The 17,423-nt window shown below is 41.5% G+C and overlaps 1 protein-coding gene across 1 annotated transcript in view; it reads left to right on the plus strand.

Annotated features, from left to right (window-relative positions):
- The window catches only part of Sptlc2 (serine palmitoyltransferase long chain base subunit 2), a 96,333-nt gene extending 82,151 nt beyond the window's left edge, over window positions 1-14,182 (plus strand). The window contains exons 10-12 of the mRNA XM_008839931.3: window positions 1,710-1,845; window positions 5,187-5,316; window positions 9,012-14,182. Of these exons, the coding sequence (XP_008838153.1) occupies window positions 1,710-1,845; window positions 5,187-5,316; window positions 9,012-9,131 (386 nt within the window). The 3' untranslated portion in view covers window positions 9,132-14,182. The remainder of the gene's footprint in view (window positions 1-1,709; window positions 1,846-5,186; window positions 5,317-9,011) is intronic.
- Window positions 14,183-17,423: the final 3,241 nt, after the last annotated feature.

A 17,423-nucleotide genomic window follows, 5' to 3' on the forward strand; every position in this document is an offset into this window, starting at 1 on the left:
AAACAATAAAATAAGCAAGGAAAAAATCAAAGTAGAATAAGCCTATTAAGAGATAGGAGGATGCTTAACTCATTGGTTTTCAACATATATATGGTGTTCATTTTCAGTTATTTATGGCCAGTTTATCTAGTGTAGTTTCCCATGAGTGATGAGCGTGTCAGTGTTCTAATGGTAAGGTCATTTTTCAGTTATCTGTGTATGTGATTGGTTGATTAATTTATGAACTCTGTCATGCTGGATAGTAGGAATTTTCTAGGTTTCTGACATATAAGAAAATTACTCTTAACTTTTTCTTCTGTCAGTTTTGTTTTTGAGGCTGGTTCTCCCTATAGCCCCAGCTGGCCTGGAACAAGCTATGTAGATCCACCTATCTCTGTCTATTGAATGCTAGGGACAAAGGCATATGCTACCATGCCTGGCACATCAGTATTTTTTACTGAGAAGACCATAAAATAATTCATGACACTCTGAAAGTTTGATTTTTTAGAAATCATTAGCTCGGCTGGGCGTGGTGGCACACGCCTTTAATCCCAGCACCTGGGAAGCAAAAGCAGGTGGATCTCTGTGAGTTCAAGGCCAGCCTGGTCTACATAGCGAGTTCCAGGACAGCTGGGGCTGCAGGGAGACCCTGTCTCAAAAAGACCAAAAAAAAAAAAAAATCATTAGCTTGTTTGGCCATCTGGTTATAGATTGACCTAATATAATGTCAGCTCTTGACCAGATATTTGTCAAAAATTAGAGAAATGTGTATTTTAATCTATTTGTGTTTAAAGAAAGATGAACCAAATAGGAATACAAACATGATTTTACATTACCACAGATAGGCTATTGCTGTTTGATAGAAGTTTTAAGGAAACAGCAATACAAATTGACTCTGAAGAAGAAAATTTTTAGGTCTAAATGACTATCATTGGTCTTATGTGAAATTATCTGCAGCATAGTAATTTGGACTGACATTGGGAGGCCTAGATTCTATTCTTTGCAGTGCCTTGTCCTACTGTGTAACTGTAAGCAAGTCACTACCTTTGTGAGAGTCTCCTAACCTGATGGTGAAGTATCCTACTCACTGTCAAAGCCATGTGCAGTGAGGTGATGTGACTGAAATTTGGGGGCCATGCTAGTGTGCTGTGGTTGACACATGAGTTATTTTTGTCTTCTAAAGGATTGTTTCTGTGTAGCCATGCTAGGCAAGTTCTCTACTACTGAACTACCTCCTCAGCCCCCTTAGTCATTAAACATTATTTTGTATACTACTAGAAAATCTGTTGTCAGTCTGAGGGTGTAACTTAGTGGTAGCGTACTTGCTTAGCATGCCTGAGACCCCAGGTTTGACCCCCAGCATAAAAAGCAAACCAAATCTGCTATCAGCAGTTAGAATGGCAAGTAAGAGAATGCAGAGCACAGCATAGCTGTGTTTATACTCCAAAGTTTACTGTGCTAAAGCATGTTGTGTTGGAATGGAAGAAGAAAGGTAAACTTAAGTATGGTGTGCATGTGTGCAATCCCAATACTTTGGAGGCTGAGGCAGGAATTTCAAGAATTCAAGAACAGCCTGGATCATAGAGTAAAACCTTCTGAAAAAGAAAAAGAAGGGGAGGGATGGTCGGGGAAGCAAACCAGACCTGATTAGATAAAACAAAGACAAGGAAGATGGCTGCTTTTTCTTCTGCATCTTAGTATTGTTTGTTTTTCCCCCCACAATTTTCTAGGCAAAGGGTGTATACAGCAGCTAGCTGAGAACACCAGGTACTTCAGAAGACGCCTCAAGGAAATGGGATTCATCATTTATGGAAATGAAGATTCTCCAGTGGTGCCTTTGATGCTCTACATGCCAGCCAAAATTGGGTACGCTGTGTCAAAGGTCACAGACTGCTCTGTTATTAGACTTAAGGCATTTTCAATATAAGATTAGGTATATATTTTGTTAGGGAACTTTGTCTTAGCTTCATGTTGACTTTGATCTGCTAGATAATGCTATAGCTGACATAGTGGGTTCCACATTGCAAGGCATGGTGACTTGTTATTTCATTAAGCTAACATTTGAGTTTGAGGTGCTCTTCCCAGTGCTTAAGGTAGATCAGTAGACAACACACAAATATCCCTGTCCTTGTGGAACTTATATTCTATGTGGGCAAGGGTTAGGTGACCATAATAAAGTACATTGTGTACTGTTAGTGCTGTGTGTGGGGATTAAGAGTGCCCATGAATGAAATAGACTTTCAGGGAAAGCCTCGTAGGAAGGGAAGATGGAGTCCAAGCAAAAGCTTGAAGGAGCTGACAGCCAGGCCTTTAGAGACAGCATTTGTGCAGAGGCCATGTGTGGAACTGCTTAGAAGACGAAGTGCTGGCCACATGCTATTGTACCTGGAGGACAAGACTCAGGTGGAGCAGCAGTACATCAGGTCACAGGGACTGCAAGAGGGCATATTACCTGGTGTTTACCAGAAGCTTATGGTGCCAGCTTCTTTGGCATTTATAATAGAGGGCCTCACCCGCAATAGCTTTCACTGTAGTTGAGAAATCTAGATGCACAGTGAAACCAAAGGACATTTGAAAACCAAACAACCAATAACTATATTGAATAATTATAACCTAAGAAATACAAGGATGTGCAAAATTGCACTGGAGCTGTAGAAGAAAGGAGTGATCTGCTTGCTTAGTGTAAGTTTAGTAAAAAAGGCTCATCATTTTGTTCTTGTTCTTTGTTTATTTGGTTTTTGTTTTGTTTTGCTTTTTATGAGGCAAGGTCTTGCTGTGTTGTCCAGGCTGGTTTCCATCTCTTGGACTCATGCAGTCATCCTGCCTCAGCCTCCTGAAGGCACATATATTTTTTAATATTTTTATTTTATGTGTATGAGTGTATTGCCCGCATGTGTGAAAGTGTGCCTGTGTTGTGTAATGTCTTCAGAGGCCAGAAGAGGGCATTAGATTCCCTTAGAACTGGAGTTACAGATGATTGTTAACTGCCATGTGGATACTGGGAATCAAACCCAGGTCCTCTGCAAAAGCAGCCAGTACTCTTAACCACTGAACCATCTCTCCAAACATCTATATCTTTTCCTTTTTGATCATTTTGAGACAGGGTCCCTCAGTAACTCCAGCTGGCCTGGCACTTGCTAGTAGACCAGCTGGCCTCAATCTCACAGAGATCTGCCTGCCTCTGCTCCCACATGCTGGTGGGACTAAAGGTATGTGCCACCACACCCAGCTTTGATGGATAAATTTTAAGCAGTATATTAAGCTGTGAAATTTAAGCTGTATCTTAATTAAACAAGACACATAAGGTTTGCTCAGACTCATTAAGGAAGAAAATTTCTTGTTGACCCCAGTGCCCACCATAGTTCTAGACACTCACTAAATGATTATTGAAATAAGTATGAGAGACACGGTTAAATCAGGAAGCCCTTAGATATCATCATAGGTGTCCCCAAAGATAGAAATAAATAGGTAAAGAAATAGAGAGGAGGTGTCCACTGAGGCAAAAAGGGTTTGGTTTTCACCACAGTTATGAGGTAATTGTGAGGTTTGTCTTCATAATTTCAGTAATGAAGAAAACCTGACAATAACCCTAAAGAGTTAGCAGATCTGCATGACTCAGTCAAGACCCATTCTTCAGAGAGGAGTGTTTGGTCTGTCTAAACAGGTGAAACTGAACTTGTACATTGTAGTTAAGTGAAGTATAGGGAGTCGGGAACAGCACTTGCAGTTTGGGAGTGGGAGCTGTAGTGTGAGGGCTCAGGCTCATCCCAAGTAAGCCTAGAGGTGTACTCAGGAGGAAGGGTGCACTGGAACTGGAGAGTGAGAAGAGGTTACTTTTTTTTTTCTTTTGAGACAGGATCTTTCTGTAGCCCCAGCTGACCTGGAACTCGCTATGTAGACCAGGCTGGCCTTGAACTCACAAAGATCCGGCCTGCCTCTGCCTCCCCAGTTCTGGCATTAAAGGCGTGCGCCACCACGCCCAGCAGAGGTTGCATTTGTGTGTTGCTATATGTGCAGAATTTTTTCCCCAAGTGCTGTAAACAAATTAAGGGGAAAAATAAAAAGAATAAGGAAGGCCAACAGGATGATAAGACATAACACAGCATAATTTGGTAAAGCCAAACAGAAGTTAGAATTTTGTTTTTTAGGTAAAATTCAGGCTAGCTGGGGCAACATGGCTGTGAGCAAGTATTGTGGGGGTCTTTGTTTCTAGCTGGCCTGTAGAGCCCAAAGCAGCCTGTATCCCAAAGGCAGCATCAAGTAAGACAAAGAAACGCCTGGTCTAGAGGGCCAGTTTCATTCAACCAGTCTGTTTACAGAAAAATGTACAGACCACAGCAAATCCCTTCTTCACAATCTTACCAACTTTTTACACTGCAAAACTTACATTTTCAGGGCCAAGTCTTTTGGGGTTTAAGATAAAATTTTTTGTTTATTTTTTTTAAATGTGTATGAGTGTTTTGCCTGCATGTATGTAAATGTACCCATGCATGTAATGCCCACAGAGACCAGAGAGTGTGTCATATCCACTGTAACTTGAGTTATAGATGGTTGTTAACCACCATGTACGTTCTGAGAACTGAACACAGGCCCTCCGCAACAGCAGTCAGTGCTCTTAACCACTGAGTCATCTCTCTGGCCCCAAGAACCAAGTTTGAGTTTTGAGGGGGCTTTTTGAAACAGGGTCTCCTTGTGGCCCCAGCTAGCCTGGATCTCCCTATGTATACCAGGCTGGCCTTGAATTTACAGAGATCTGCCTGCCTCTGCCTGGCAAGTTCTGGGATTAAAGGTGTACACCACCACACTGGACAAATGACCAAGTTCATTTTGATGAAATCTCAACCACTATTACATTTCAGGCACCGGCTTTTGCTCAAAGCAAATCCTATCAGAACTAGTCTTTGTCAATTACTCTTTCAACTTTGTGAAGGAAAGACTGAGTAAATGGAGTTTCTTGTGAATTGTCAGGATTTTTAAATTTTTTTAATTTTGAGACACAGTCTCCCTGTAGTCCTAGCTAGCCTGGAACTTGCTATGTAAACCAGGCTGGCCTGGAACTCACAGAGATCCACCTGCCTCCGCCTGAACTGTCAGTTTGAAGTCTAAGGCTGCATCACCAAAAATTTAACTGATTTAGGCCTGCAAAACCTTGTACCATGCACTTTATTATACTTCTTGGTTTCTTTTCCTCGGTTTACCCTTTATAGCGCCTTTGGTCGGGAGATGCTGAAGCGGAACATTGGTGTAGTTGTGGTGGGATTTCCTGCTACCCCAATCATTGAGTCCAGAGCCAGGTTTTGCCTGTCAGCAGCTCATACCAAAGAAATACTTGACACGGTAAGTAGACAACTTTCACCTTGGAATAAGTGCCTTATGCTAAAAGGAACTGTATGTCAGGTGAAATTAATCATTATTCATCCTGATGTCCTTCAAGTACCTAAGATACTTACTGGTAAGACAGTTGGACACAGTGCTATTTAAAACTGCTATTTAAAAAAAAAAAAACTTGCAGAGACCAGAGAGATCGCTCAGGTTAAGAGCACTAGTTGCTCTTGCAGAGGACCTGCGTTCAGTTCCCAGCACCCACATGGCAGCTAACAGTCATCTGTAACTCCAGTTTCAGCGGATCTGACACCCTCTTCTGGCCTCTGTGGGCATTGCACACACAGGTGTACTTATATACATGCAAACAAAATACTCATACAGATCAAAAAATATTTTAATTACAAGATTTTTAGCATCATCCACCAAATCTAGCCCAGAGTTTTGGAGATCTAGCTTTGTTTGTTGTTGATATTTTGAACAGGTCTTGCTAAATAGTCAGGTTGCCCTGGAACTCAGTGTATAGCCCACACTAACTTGGAACTCCTCCTGTCTTGGGTCGTGGGCTAGGATTGTAGGCATGGGCCACTGTACTCAGCTCTGGGTTCATCTTGGACCATTGTCTCCTCCTGATGGACTCTGAAGCTGACAGTTCTCTTCTAGTCCAGCTGTTTCTAACCCCAGTGGTCTATTGGTGTTACACTTAGAGAAATTTCTCTCTTAAGCCTTCTTTCCTCCTTGTCTGGATGATGCACATGGGTCACATCTCTACCTAAAGGAAACTTGTTCTGCTCTAGCTGGGTGTTCCTTGGCATCCTAAGATTCCCCCTTAGTATGTCGTTTGTGCTGATAATAGCTTTTGGTGTGGTTTTGTGCTGGCTTTTTTAGTTTTAAGAGGGGGAGTGTTGTTTTGCTTTTTATTTTTGTTTGTTTGAGACAGGGTCTCAATATATAGCTATAGCTGGTCTAGAACTCACTATCTAGACCATGCAGGCTTCCAACTCACAGAGATTCATCTGTCTCTACCTAAGAACTGGGATTATAGGCATGTGGCACCATACCTGGCTAACATCTAATAATTTTAAAGAATATAATAAATGACTATTTTTAAATTTTATTATACTATTTGATTGGCATTTTATGTTTCTGAACAGCTGAAGACTTTTGTCCTCTCTTCCCTAATTCATACACATAAAATAAAAATAAATGATGTTTTTTAACTCTTTCTAAAAAAATAATATATTCCCAGGGCCAGAGAGATTGCTCGGTGGTTACGAACACTGGTGACCTTACAAAGAACCTGGGTTAGCACCCACATAACTGCTAACAACTGTCCAGAACTCTTAACACCCTCTTCTGGCCTCCATGGGCATCGTAGGCACTAACATAGATACAGGCAAAACACTCATGGACATATAATAAAAACAAATAAAAATTTTAAGTAAATTAAAAAATATATATATCCCTTAGAGGGGCATGGTAATGCATGCTTATAATCTCAGCATTTAGGAGGATTGCAGGCTTGAGGCCAGCCCAGGATACATAACAAAACCCTCTCAATAAAATAAGAAAACAGCTATTCCTTTCTTTTAAAAATAATTTTTTAAATTTTTATTTTATGTGTATGTGTGTATTGCCTGCATGTAGGTAGGTGCACCCATGTTGTGCAGTGCCTGCAGAGGTTAGAAGAGGCTGTTGTATCCCCTGGGACTGGAATTACAGACAGTTGTTAGCTGCCATGTGGGTTGGGTGCTGGTATTCACACCCGGGTCTTCTGCAAAAACAGCCAGTGTTCTTAACTGCTGAGCCATCTCTCCAGCCCCATCTTTTTCTTTTTTTTTTTTTTTTTTTTTTTTTTTGGTCTTTTTGAGACAGGGTCTCCCTGTAGCCCCAGCTGTCCTTGAACTCACAGAGATACGCCTGCCTCTGCCTCCTGAGTGCTGGGATTAAAGACGTGTGCCACCACGCCCCGCCCTCCAGCTCCATCTTTTAAAAAAAAAAATTTAAGTGCACAATACAGAACTCCAGAGTTGTTCCGAGCATGTTCTTTTCACATGCTGACAGTTCCTAATTGGATCCAGTTTATTGCTACCATTTCTTTTTGTTTTGTTTGTTGTTTATTGTTGTTGTTTGCTTTTATTTTTTGAGACAGTGTCTCCTTGTAGCCCCAGCTTAGAACTCGTTATGTGTACCAGGCTGGCCTCAATCTCACTGAGTCCTGCCTGCCTCTCCCTTCCCAGTGCTAGGATTAAAGGTATGCACCACCACACCTGGCTTCCACTTAGTTTTTGAAGAATAAAGTGCTTGGGGCTGGAGAGATGACTCAGCGGCTAAGAGTACTACTATCTGCTCTAGCAGAGGACCCAGGTTCAAATCTCAGCACCCACACAGCGGCTAACAACTGTCCATAACTCCAGTTCCAGGGGATCCACTGCCTTCTTCTGACCACCATAGGTATTGTACAACATGGGTACACTTGCACACATAATAAAAATATTTTTAAAATTAAAAAAATAAAGTGCTATTTTTATGTATAGGAATGTTTTCCCAAATGATGTATGTGTACCACATGAATGCCTGGTTCCCACAGAGGCCAGAAAAGGGCATCAGATCCCCTGGAACTGGAAGTACAGACCTTTGTGATCCACCATGTGGGTACAGGAAACCAAACCCATGTCCCCTGCAAGAGCAGCAACTTACCTTAGCTGCTGAACTATCTCCCCAGCCCCAGTCATGTACACTTTCATTTTAAATTTACAAATCCTATGTTAGCCAGCAGGGGAATAAACAGTTAATGGAGTCTCCCGCCTAAAATTCAGACTTAAAACTATTTCCATGTGGAGTTTTCAGTTAATCCTCTCCTCAGATGCCACTGTTCTGATAGCAGGTAGAGTACAACTCCCACTTGCTTTTTTATTTTTCCTATTTTGGAATAGAGAATATTTTTTCCCTTTTTTTCCCTTTTTTTGATCTTTTTGAGACAAGGTTTCCCTGTAGCCCCAGCTGGCCTGGCACTTGATTTGTAGACCAGATTGGCCTTGAACTCAACAGAGATCTGCCTGCCTCTCTTCCTCCCTAGTGCTGGAATTAAAGGCATGCACCACCAGGCCCATCAAGAGAGAATATTTTTTTCTTATGCTAAAATACAAAAGGAATGTACTACTGGTGCTTTTTGTTGTAAAGAATGGTAAATTCGTCTTCATATTGGTACTCAGTTCTAAAATATAAGCTATATTTTCAAAAGAAGATATTTCTCTTTTAAAAAAAAAAACATTTTACTGCATTTATTTATTTATTGTGGGTGTGGTGTGTGCATAGAAAGATCAGAGGACAACTTGCAGGAGTTGATTCCGTCCTTCCACATAGATCCCTGGGGATCGAATTCGGTTGTCAGCCTTACTGGCTAAGCCGTCTCACCAACCATATGGACATTTTCATACAGAATCACAGATAATAGCCACAGGCAGCCTGTTCCCTTTCTGACCAAGTACACTACACTTTGAAGAGTTGCAGCCCCTTTTCATGGTCAGCCTGAGCCCTTGTTCAGGAGCTGCTCTTCTTAATGCTGTAGATCATCTCACCTTAGTGCTTGCATTCAGCCTATGCCCACCAGCAGATGACCTTGCCACTATGGTTTCAGCCCAGTTAAGCATTTGGGTGTGACTGTAGCCTACTGGCCCTGGCTGATCTCTGCTGTTTCTGTGTTTTAGGCTTTGAAGGAGATAGATGAAGTTGGGGACCTGTTGCAGCTGAAGTATTCCCGTCATCGGTTGGTGCCTCTCTTGGACAGGCCCTTTGATGAGACTACCTATGAGGAGACAGAAGACTGAGCCTTTCTGGTGCTCCCTAGATGGGGGACTCTCCCACCCAGGATAGTGTGTGGCCTTTCTGAGCCAGTCCCAGGAACCACACTTCAGTGACCACCTCATGTGAAAGACATTTCTTCAGCTACTGAAGGTGGCCACCTCCACTCCAAATGGCATTTTGTAAATAGTAAAACACAACAAAACTGCTTCACATTTTTCGTTTGCTGTCTCACCTTTTAAAGTGATTACTTTGTCCATTAAAAATGTTTATTTTATAACTCTTCTACTTGTGAAATCATGCTGACCCTTGCCTGTCTGGCTAACCACACAGGCATCCCTGACTCCAGCCCTTCATGGGCTTGGGTCTATCAAGAGTTACTACTGGCCCTGGCTCTTCAGCCTCGAGACTCACCGGCCCTCTCCCTAGGGAGCAAGTGCCTTCCACTTACTTCCCATCCAGGTCTCGGAGGTTGCCTACCTTGAATCTTTATTTAACCAGTCAAGTTAACCAAAGTATTCTCTTTTAGACTTAAGTTTAGCCTTTTAAGAAAAATTACTAAATGATAACAATACTTAAGGACTTACTGTGTGACTTCCCCTGGCTAAGGACCTTTTTTTTTTTTTTGGTTCTGGTCACCAAATGATTTATTCACTGTCAAATACTTGTTCATATGATCACAGACTGAAGATATGTCCAAATTGTAGGTTCTTCCCAAGGTCTAACCCTAACACATCCCACCTCCTACTTGAAATACTAGGCATTTTAGAAGCACCTACCTCCCACCTTGGTCCAAACTTGGTGAAGATGACTCATGTGTCACTCTAAACTGTTCTGTGTGTAAAGCTGTTCTATAAGCGGCAGGCAGCCTGGTGGGGTGAGAGGCAGGGGCAGTGGAGAGAATTAAGGTCTTATGGAACGTATGAGGTTGAGTTTCTTCCTGCTAATTTCTACATTTCAAAATTGTAACAGCTTCTGGCTGGTTCTGGGTCCAGATTAGGAATGGGCCTGATAAAGGAAAAGTTTAGTGGGTCCTTTCTTTGTTCAAAATCATGTTCCCATTTCATCATAAATGGCATTAACTTTTCCTTTTAGATGCTGACTCACTTAAAAGTACTCTTCCAAATGCTAGATTCTCTGTGTCCTAAGGCAGTTTTAACCTGGTATCCATTATACATTATTTTCTTTGAGAAATTCTGATTGCATGCCTCTTTCCTAAACTGGAATATCCTCTGTTTTGGCTCTGTTTTCATACCAGCACCAGGTAAGGGAACTTCTTCCAAAGAGCTTTATACTGCTTGACCAAAGAACACATCTGAAGATCACCATTTTAAAGTCCTTGTTTTTATCTTTTGACCAAAGTTTAAATGAAGAGAACTTTTGGCGGCTTTATTGTACCCAAGATGAACTTGTTTAATAATGATCACATATTATAGGGGAAGGTTTGGAAACAGAAGGACATGGGTATGAAAGTAGGTTTTGTACACCACTTTTAAAATTATTTTTATTGGTAAAGATAACCAAATTCTCCTGGGCATCTTACCAGCTGCAGGTATGTGGAGTGGGAAGTGTCAGGAGTGTTGTTGGTGGAGTTCTGTTTTCATGCCCTGGGTCTGTTCTCTTTGGTCCCTCTTGCCATCTGAGATCTTTAAGCCCTTGAGATATTCTAAGGTTTTATATCACATTTTAAATAGAAAAGGGTAAATAAAAGAGGCAAGAAAGGACTATTTTTAGCATGTACCAGTTAAGTTAAAAAAGAGACAGGTCACCAGATGTGGTTGTACACGCCTCTCTTCCCAGCACTCAGGAGGCAGAGGCAGGCAGATCTGTGAGTTAAAAGCCAGCCTGGTCTACATAGTGAGTTCCAGGCCGGCTGGGGCTACAGGGAGACCCTGTCTCAAAAAGACCAAAAAAAAAAAAAAAGGAGATTAGGCAACTAAGTCCTTTAAAGCTCAAACACATTGCTCACTCTTCATTTTGTGGAATCCCGTAGAATACCTAGTAGCTTTTGCACTGCAGTTAGTATTTAGTGATTAGGTGTAGGGCTTGCAAAAGTCACAAACTTTAAGCTGTGAATGTACCTGCTAGTCTTTTTTTAAATTTTGGCTTACATGAAGTCACTCCAAATTCAAATGTCAATATAGGCATTTAAATTTTTGTATGTATCACTTTGTTGTTGCAAAGTCATTCAGGGTAAATGTAATTAAGTTACAAGTTTATTTTGAAGAGACAAAATTCCTGTGATCTATCCAGGACCTCTACTTTAGAGGACAAAATGGTTTATACACATTATATGTGACTGGTTTTTCATGAACCTGTAATAGAAATTTCCGATCCAGTCATACCATAGATAACACTATCCAAGTTCTTGGAGAAATACAAGTGTATATAAGTCTAGTATTTGAGAATAAGTAGACATCTGGGCCAAACAAATACTGTTTAGTACATAGCCTGAAGAGGTTCAAACAGGTCTAAGTCAGCCATCATTACCAAAGCTGATGGTCTGAGTCAAGTCTGCAGAGGTACCTACGTTCATCTCACCACTTGCCCTCTCCCATCTTCCATTTCGCATTGCCCTTACTTATTCAGTCTTTAAGACCTGTTTCAGAGAGCACAGAAACCTAGGAGACATGAAAATCATACACAGAATGTGGCTCGAGGGGTAGTGGCAGTGTCTCCTCCTCTTCAGAAGCTTTAACCTAGCAGGACAAGGACTTAGGGAGCACTTTCTACAACTTTTTGCTTAAAAAAAAAAAAAAAAAAGATTCTAGTCTACTCTTTTAAAGAGTCTTCAAGCCTTTGTTCACTATTTTAAACTCTTCTGATCTAGAGAGGGTTTCAAAACAAGCTTCTTCCTTGAGTTGTCATAGAAAACAGACATCCTACACAAACGCTACTGGCCTCATGCTCGCCCCCTGCCCCTTTCAAAGGCTGAGGAATTGAGCATCCTCCCAGTGATTTGTCCCTGTAATTCTACGCTTGGCCTTGTATCTTTTGCCTCTTGATAGAATTCCATCTCCAGAGAAAACTGGCATATGGTGGTGCTGGGGTTTGGGGATCTGTAGAGCAGACAGCATGTTCCTTGAACAATCTCTCTCTCTCTCTCTCTCTCTCTCTCTCTCTCTCTCTCTCTCTCTCTCCCTCCCTCCCTCTCCCTCTCTCCCTCTCTCCCTCTCTCCTTGCCTACCTACCTACCTACCGTGTTTCAGGGAGAGGCAGAGAACTTTATTTCTTCCTTTTTTAAATTTTAAATTTTTTAAAAATTTTAAATGGCATGATGCATCTAGAATACCCGGCATAATATACTTTCCTTACTATCTATGAGTAGAAACCAGAAGGATGACTTAGATTTTCTGACCTCTTGAACAAAGAAAGATGATATCTACTAGCACCTCCCTGTTTTTCCAAATCACTGAAGAATGAGAATCTGCCTAATTGTAGCATTCTGTCAAAAATCACCTAAAGATAACTACAGCTGTTGTCCTGTGTAAACAATTATGTGCCAGGTGTGGTGGTGCATACGCCCAATCCCAACAACTCAGGAGGCTGAGGCAGGAGGGTCTTCTAGAATTCTATTATAGAACGAGACCCTTTCTCACCTAAAATAAATAATAGGGGCTTAGATGGCTATGACCTGATTCCCAGGTGCCCTTTCTCGCCTAATGTAAGTCACATGGGTTTTCATGTCTGCTTCAAACATGGAGTTAGAAAAAGGGAAAGTGCTGATTTTTCTTTTTACCTATACTCAAGGAATGCCTAGTGTTTCTTACAGGTAATATCATCTTAGCCTGAGGCTGTGAAGGAGGTGGTTATGAAAGTCAAGGATTCTTCTAGGCTGCTTAGCTCAGAATCTATAGGTCTTAGGGTTAGTTTTTTTTTTTTTCCAGTCCCAGAACCTATAGATAGATACACTGCAACCTGCTTAACACAGAAGCTTGGTGCCCAGCAGGCATCTTAATCCATTAAACCAGCTAATCAAAATACCTTCCATGTGGAGAAAAAAAGCCTGTCCCTTCCTCTCCTCTGCCTTATCCACATGAAATGTATGCTTGGGCTTCTAGCCAATTGCCATGTGTCCAACCTAGTGGCTGGTTTCCTCCATTATCAGAGAAATGCTAAGATCACCAGTGATCCCTTGCCCTGTATACAAAATGCCATATTGCTCCTTTTATAGTTTCCAATGACTTTTGTTTCCCAAGCAGCTTTTTGCTGTGGATTGAAGTTTTTCTGGGGAGGAAACATAAGGAACTTGCATAAGCCAATCATGAAAATGATCATTCTAGTCGCTGATGAGTCTGGAGGTTTCACATTCACAATTTACCCTTAGGAGCAGCTAGGTGGGGAAAGCTGTGAACAAGATTGTGTTTACTCTGCAGGACTCATGATAATGGCCTTAAGATGTTATTCTTTCTGGTATGATGAATTATAAACTGACCCTAAAGAATGCGATGGCTTTTACTCTGCAGTTACTGTGTTGTTAATGAAGCAATACCTGAAGCTCCATCGTTTGGGAGCAGTTGTGGGGAGACTGAATGAAAGGTACACACAAGCACAATACTTAATGTGCTTTCAAAGTGTGTGATCTTTCTGTGTGCAGGAAGACTTGCACTGATTCAAAGTTCAGCACAATTTCCAGGTTTCTTATGTAAAACCTGGTTGTTTGGCATAGGCCTTCCAAGAGAGTGGGGGATATACCACCCAAAAGAGAGGACTTGTAGTTTATCTTCCCCTTTAACATTGTCACCTCTGGACTGTTTAGCCACTGGTTGAAGTTATTGAAAGCCTCTTTATTGGTTCTTCAAAGGACATGGGAAAGTCAGCCTGCGTGCCCACAGTCTTGATGACCCCTCTGTGTATAAAGGCAGCTATCAAGGGGAAGGGGGAGAGATGGGAGAGCAGTGCTTTTGGGTGAGCTGAGCATTAGGGTGGTCCTGTGGGTTCATGTTTTTCCACTGACCAAGTTACTGTAAATTGGAATCTACAAGGTATACTGTAATGCTAATCCTGTCCATTGTTGTAATGTTCTTATCACTTGGGAAAGAGAGAAGTGTAAATAAAAATTTTTTAATTTTGGTAACATCTTATAAATGTCACTCTTCCTTACCTTTCTCCCTCTTGGCCAAATGATGACTTTAAGGGTTTTTTTTTTTTTAAGTTCATTTTATATTGGACGACTGTGAGGTTATACAAAGTGGGTTGTGGGTGGTATCAGTGTTGAGAGTGGGTATTAAGAATTAAAGGGGATCTACTTGAGATGAATCATCCCATGCAAATACTGTTTCGCCCTAATAAAATGTTCAGAAATAGATATCTTCCTTTATTCATTCAGCTAATAAATACCAGATACTCCCTACTTGTCTGTCAGCAAGTGAACAGACAGGTGGGGCTACTACTGGAGCAAGCATGTAAACACACTGTTTTACAGATCGTTGAGGGCTAGCGCAGAGAAGCCAAGTGATGGAGATTAGACCCAGTGTCTGGTTTAGATAGGCAACAGCAAACTTGTGTAGGGAAGTGGAAGATCTGAAAGGTTTCAGTAAAGGAAAACCTCAGGAAACGGGCAGGAGGATCATGGCAAGTTTGAGGGGAGGAGGACCTCAACAAGGTTAGAGAGGCCAGCCAGCTATGCTGTGTGCTAGCTTTGCAGGCAGGAGTGAAGTGTTTGTCTGGTGGGGAAATCAGTGAAAACATTTTGTTTAAAATATTTTTTACATGTATTTTGTGTGTGTGTGCACACATTTCCACATGCCACAGCACACATGGGGTCAGAGGATGAGTTGCAGGAGTCTGTTCTCCCCTTCCACCATATGGGATCCTGGGATTGAACTCAGGCCATCAGGCTCAGCAGCAAGTGCCATTAACTGACTGAGCCATCTTAATGGTGGGGAAAAAAGTATTAAAAAAAAATAACATGCTTTTTTGGAACATCGACAAGATGACACAATTTATATATGAATATAAAGGATCTGGAGTAGTGTAAACAATTTTGAAAAAGAACTTACTGCCTGAAGTCTTTCTGTAAAGCTGCAGTAATCATGACAGGATGCTTCTGACATTGGGTGAACCTGTGGATACTAAAACTGAATACAGTCCAGAAACAGAATCACATGTAATACGGTCACTTGATTGAACAAAGGTTCCAAGGTATTTCATTGAGGAAAATAGATTACTGAAACTAGTGGTATTGGAGAAACTCAATAGCCACATGGGAAAGAACATCATCTTCAGCTCTCCTATAATTAAGTCAAAATATAGATCTAAATATGAAAATGACAGGATTGAGGAAGTAAATCAGTGGCACAGTGTATGTTTAGCATATGCAAGTCCCTGGCATTGAAAAAACAAACACCTCAGGAATGTAGAAGAAAATTGAAAAGCTGAGTCAGGTTAGGCCATGGCATTCTCTGGAAAGAAAGCGTAACTAAAAGGCATGATGCACATGTCTTTAGTTCCAACACTTGGGAGAAAGAGGCAGGTGGATCTCTGTGAGACAGGACAGCATGGTCTACACAAGTTCAGAAAGATGATTCAGTGGGTAAAAGCACCTTGCTACCAAGCCTGATGACCTGAGTTCAATCTGCTAGGACCCACATAGTAGGAGAGAACTGATTCTCACAAGTTGTCCTCTGACCACATGTGATGCACACACACACACACATACACAGAGTAAATAAATGTGATTTTTAAAAAGTCGATGCGGGACACACTTTTAATCCCAGCACTCAGGAGGCAGAGGAAGGCTGATCTCTGTGAGTTCAAGGCCAGCCAGCTATACAGTGAGACCCTGTTTCAAAAAATAATTTAGTCTGTGGCTGTAACTCAGTGGTAGAACTCTTGCATAGCATGCACAAAGTCCTAGGTTCAATCCCCAGTACTACAGAAACTAAAATTAGGATCTAGGGATAGATCCAAGTGCTCAGTGGATAGGGCACTTGCCACCCAAGCATGAGTGCCCAAGTTTAGATCCCCAGCACATTAATGAATTCGATGAAAATAGCTGGGTGTGGTAGTTTGGGGTACGGTAGTGCACACCTTTAATCCTAGTGCTTCAGAGGCAGAAGTAAGCAGATCTCTGTGAGTTCAAGGTCAGTTTGGGCTACACAATGAGACCCTGACAAGAAAAAATACTATTTGAACTCTTCTCCAAAAAGTTTGGCAAAGGGTATGGTGGCACATGCCTGTAATTCTAGCACTTGAATTTTTTAAACTTTTTATTTTATGTGTATGAGTGTATTGCCCACCTGTATGTGAGTGCACCCATGTCGTGCAATGCAGTGCTACGGAGGTCAGAAGAGGGCTTTGGATTCTCCTGGAACTGGAGTTAAGGATGGTTTGTAGCCACCATGTGGGTGCTGGGAATCAAACCCAGGTCCTCTGCAAGAGCAGTTAGTGCTCTTAACCATTGAGCCATCTCTCCAGCCCCATTGAATTTTTTTTAAGATACTAATGATGGGGCTGGAGAGATGGTTCAGTGGTTAAGAGCACTGGCTACTCTTGCAGAAGACCTGGGTTCGGGTCCCAGCACCCACATGGTGGTTAACAACCATCTGTAACTACAGTTCCAGAGGCTATGACACCTTCTGACCTCCGAAGGCATTGCACAACACAGGTGCACTTACACATATGCAGGCAATACATTCATACATTAAATAATAAATGTAAGTAGGCACACAAAAAGATGTTCATCATTGGTTATCAAGGAAGTATACAAGAAAACAACAAAATCCCACCCTGTACTCACAATGGCTAAAATTGAAATGATTACAACATTAAACATAAGGCTGGAGCACTGGGGCTCCCATAGGTTGCTAGTGAGTACAGTCACTTGAAAAACAAATCAGCAGTGGTTTTGTTGTTCTTGTATTTATTTACCCAAGAAAAATGAACATATCCACATAGGACAGTCACAACTGCTTTATTCTAATAGGCCCAAACTGTAAACAACCCTCAAACTGTCATGCTGGATAGATACACAAATTGTAGTATGCTTAAATGACAGAATATCACCCAGCAATGTAAATACATAAATACAATTCCAGAAATACAAAATTCTAGAAGAAGCAAAACCTATGGTGATATAGTGGGATCCGTTGCTATTACCAAGGTTAGAGGGCAGTGACTGTACAAAGGGGGTTGTTAAAAGATCATTTTCAGCAGGGTGTGGTGGCACACACCTTTAATCCCAGCACTTGGGAGGCAGAGGCAGGTGGATCTCTGTGAGTTCAAAGCCAGCCTGGTCTACATAGTGAGTTTCAGGTCAGCTGGGGTTACAGGGAGACCCTGTGGCAAAAGGATCTAATAATAATAACAATAATAAT

Source organism: Nannospalax galili, unplaced genomic scaffold (genome assembly GCF_000622305.1).
Source record: "Nannospalax galili isolate Female #2095 unplaced genomic scaffold, S.galili_v1.0 scaffold330, whole genome shotgun sequence".
NCBI lineage: Eukaryota > Metazoa > Chordata > Mammalia > Rodentia > Spalacidae > Nannospalax > Nannospalax galili.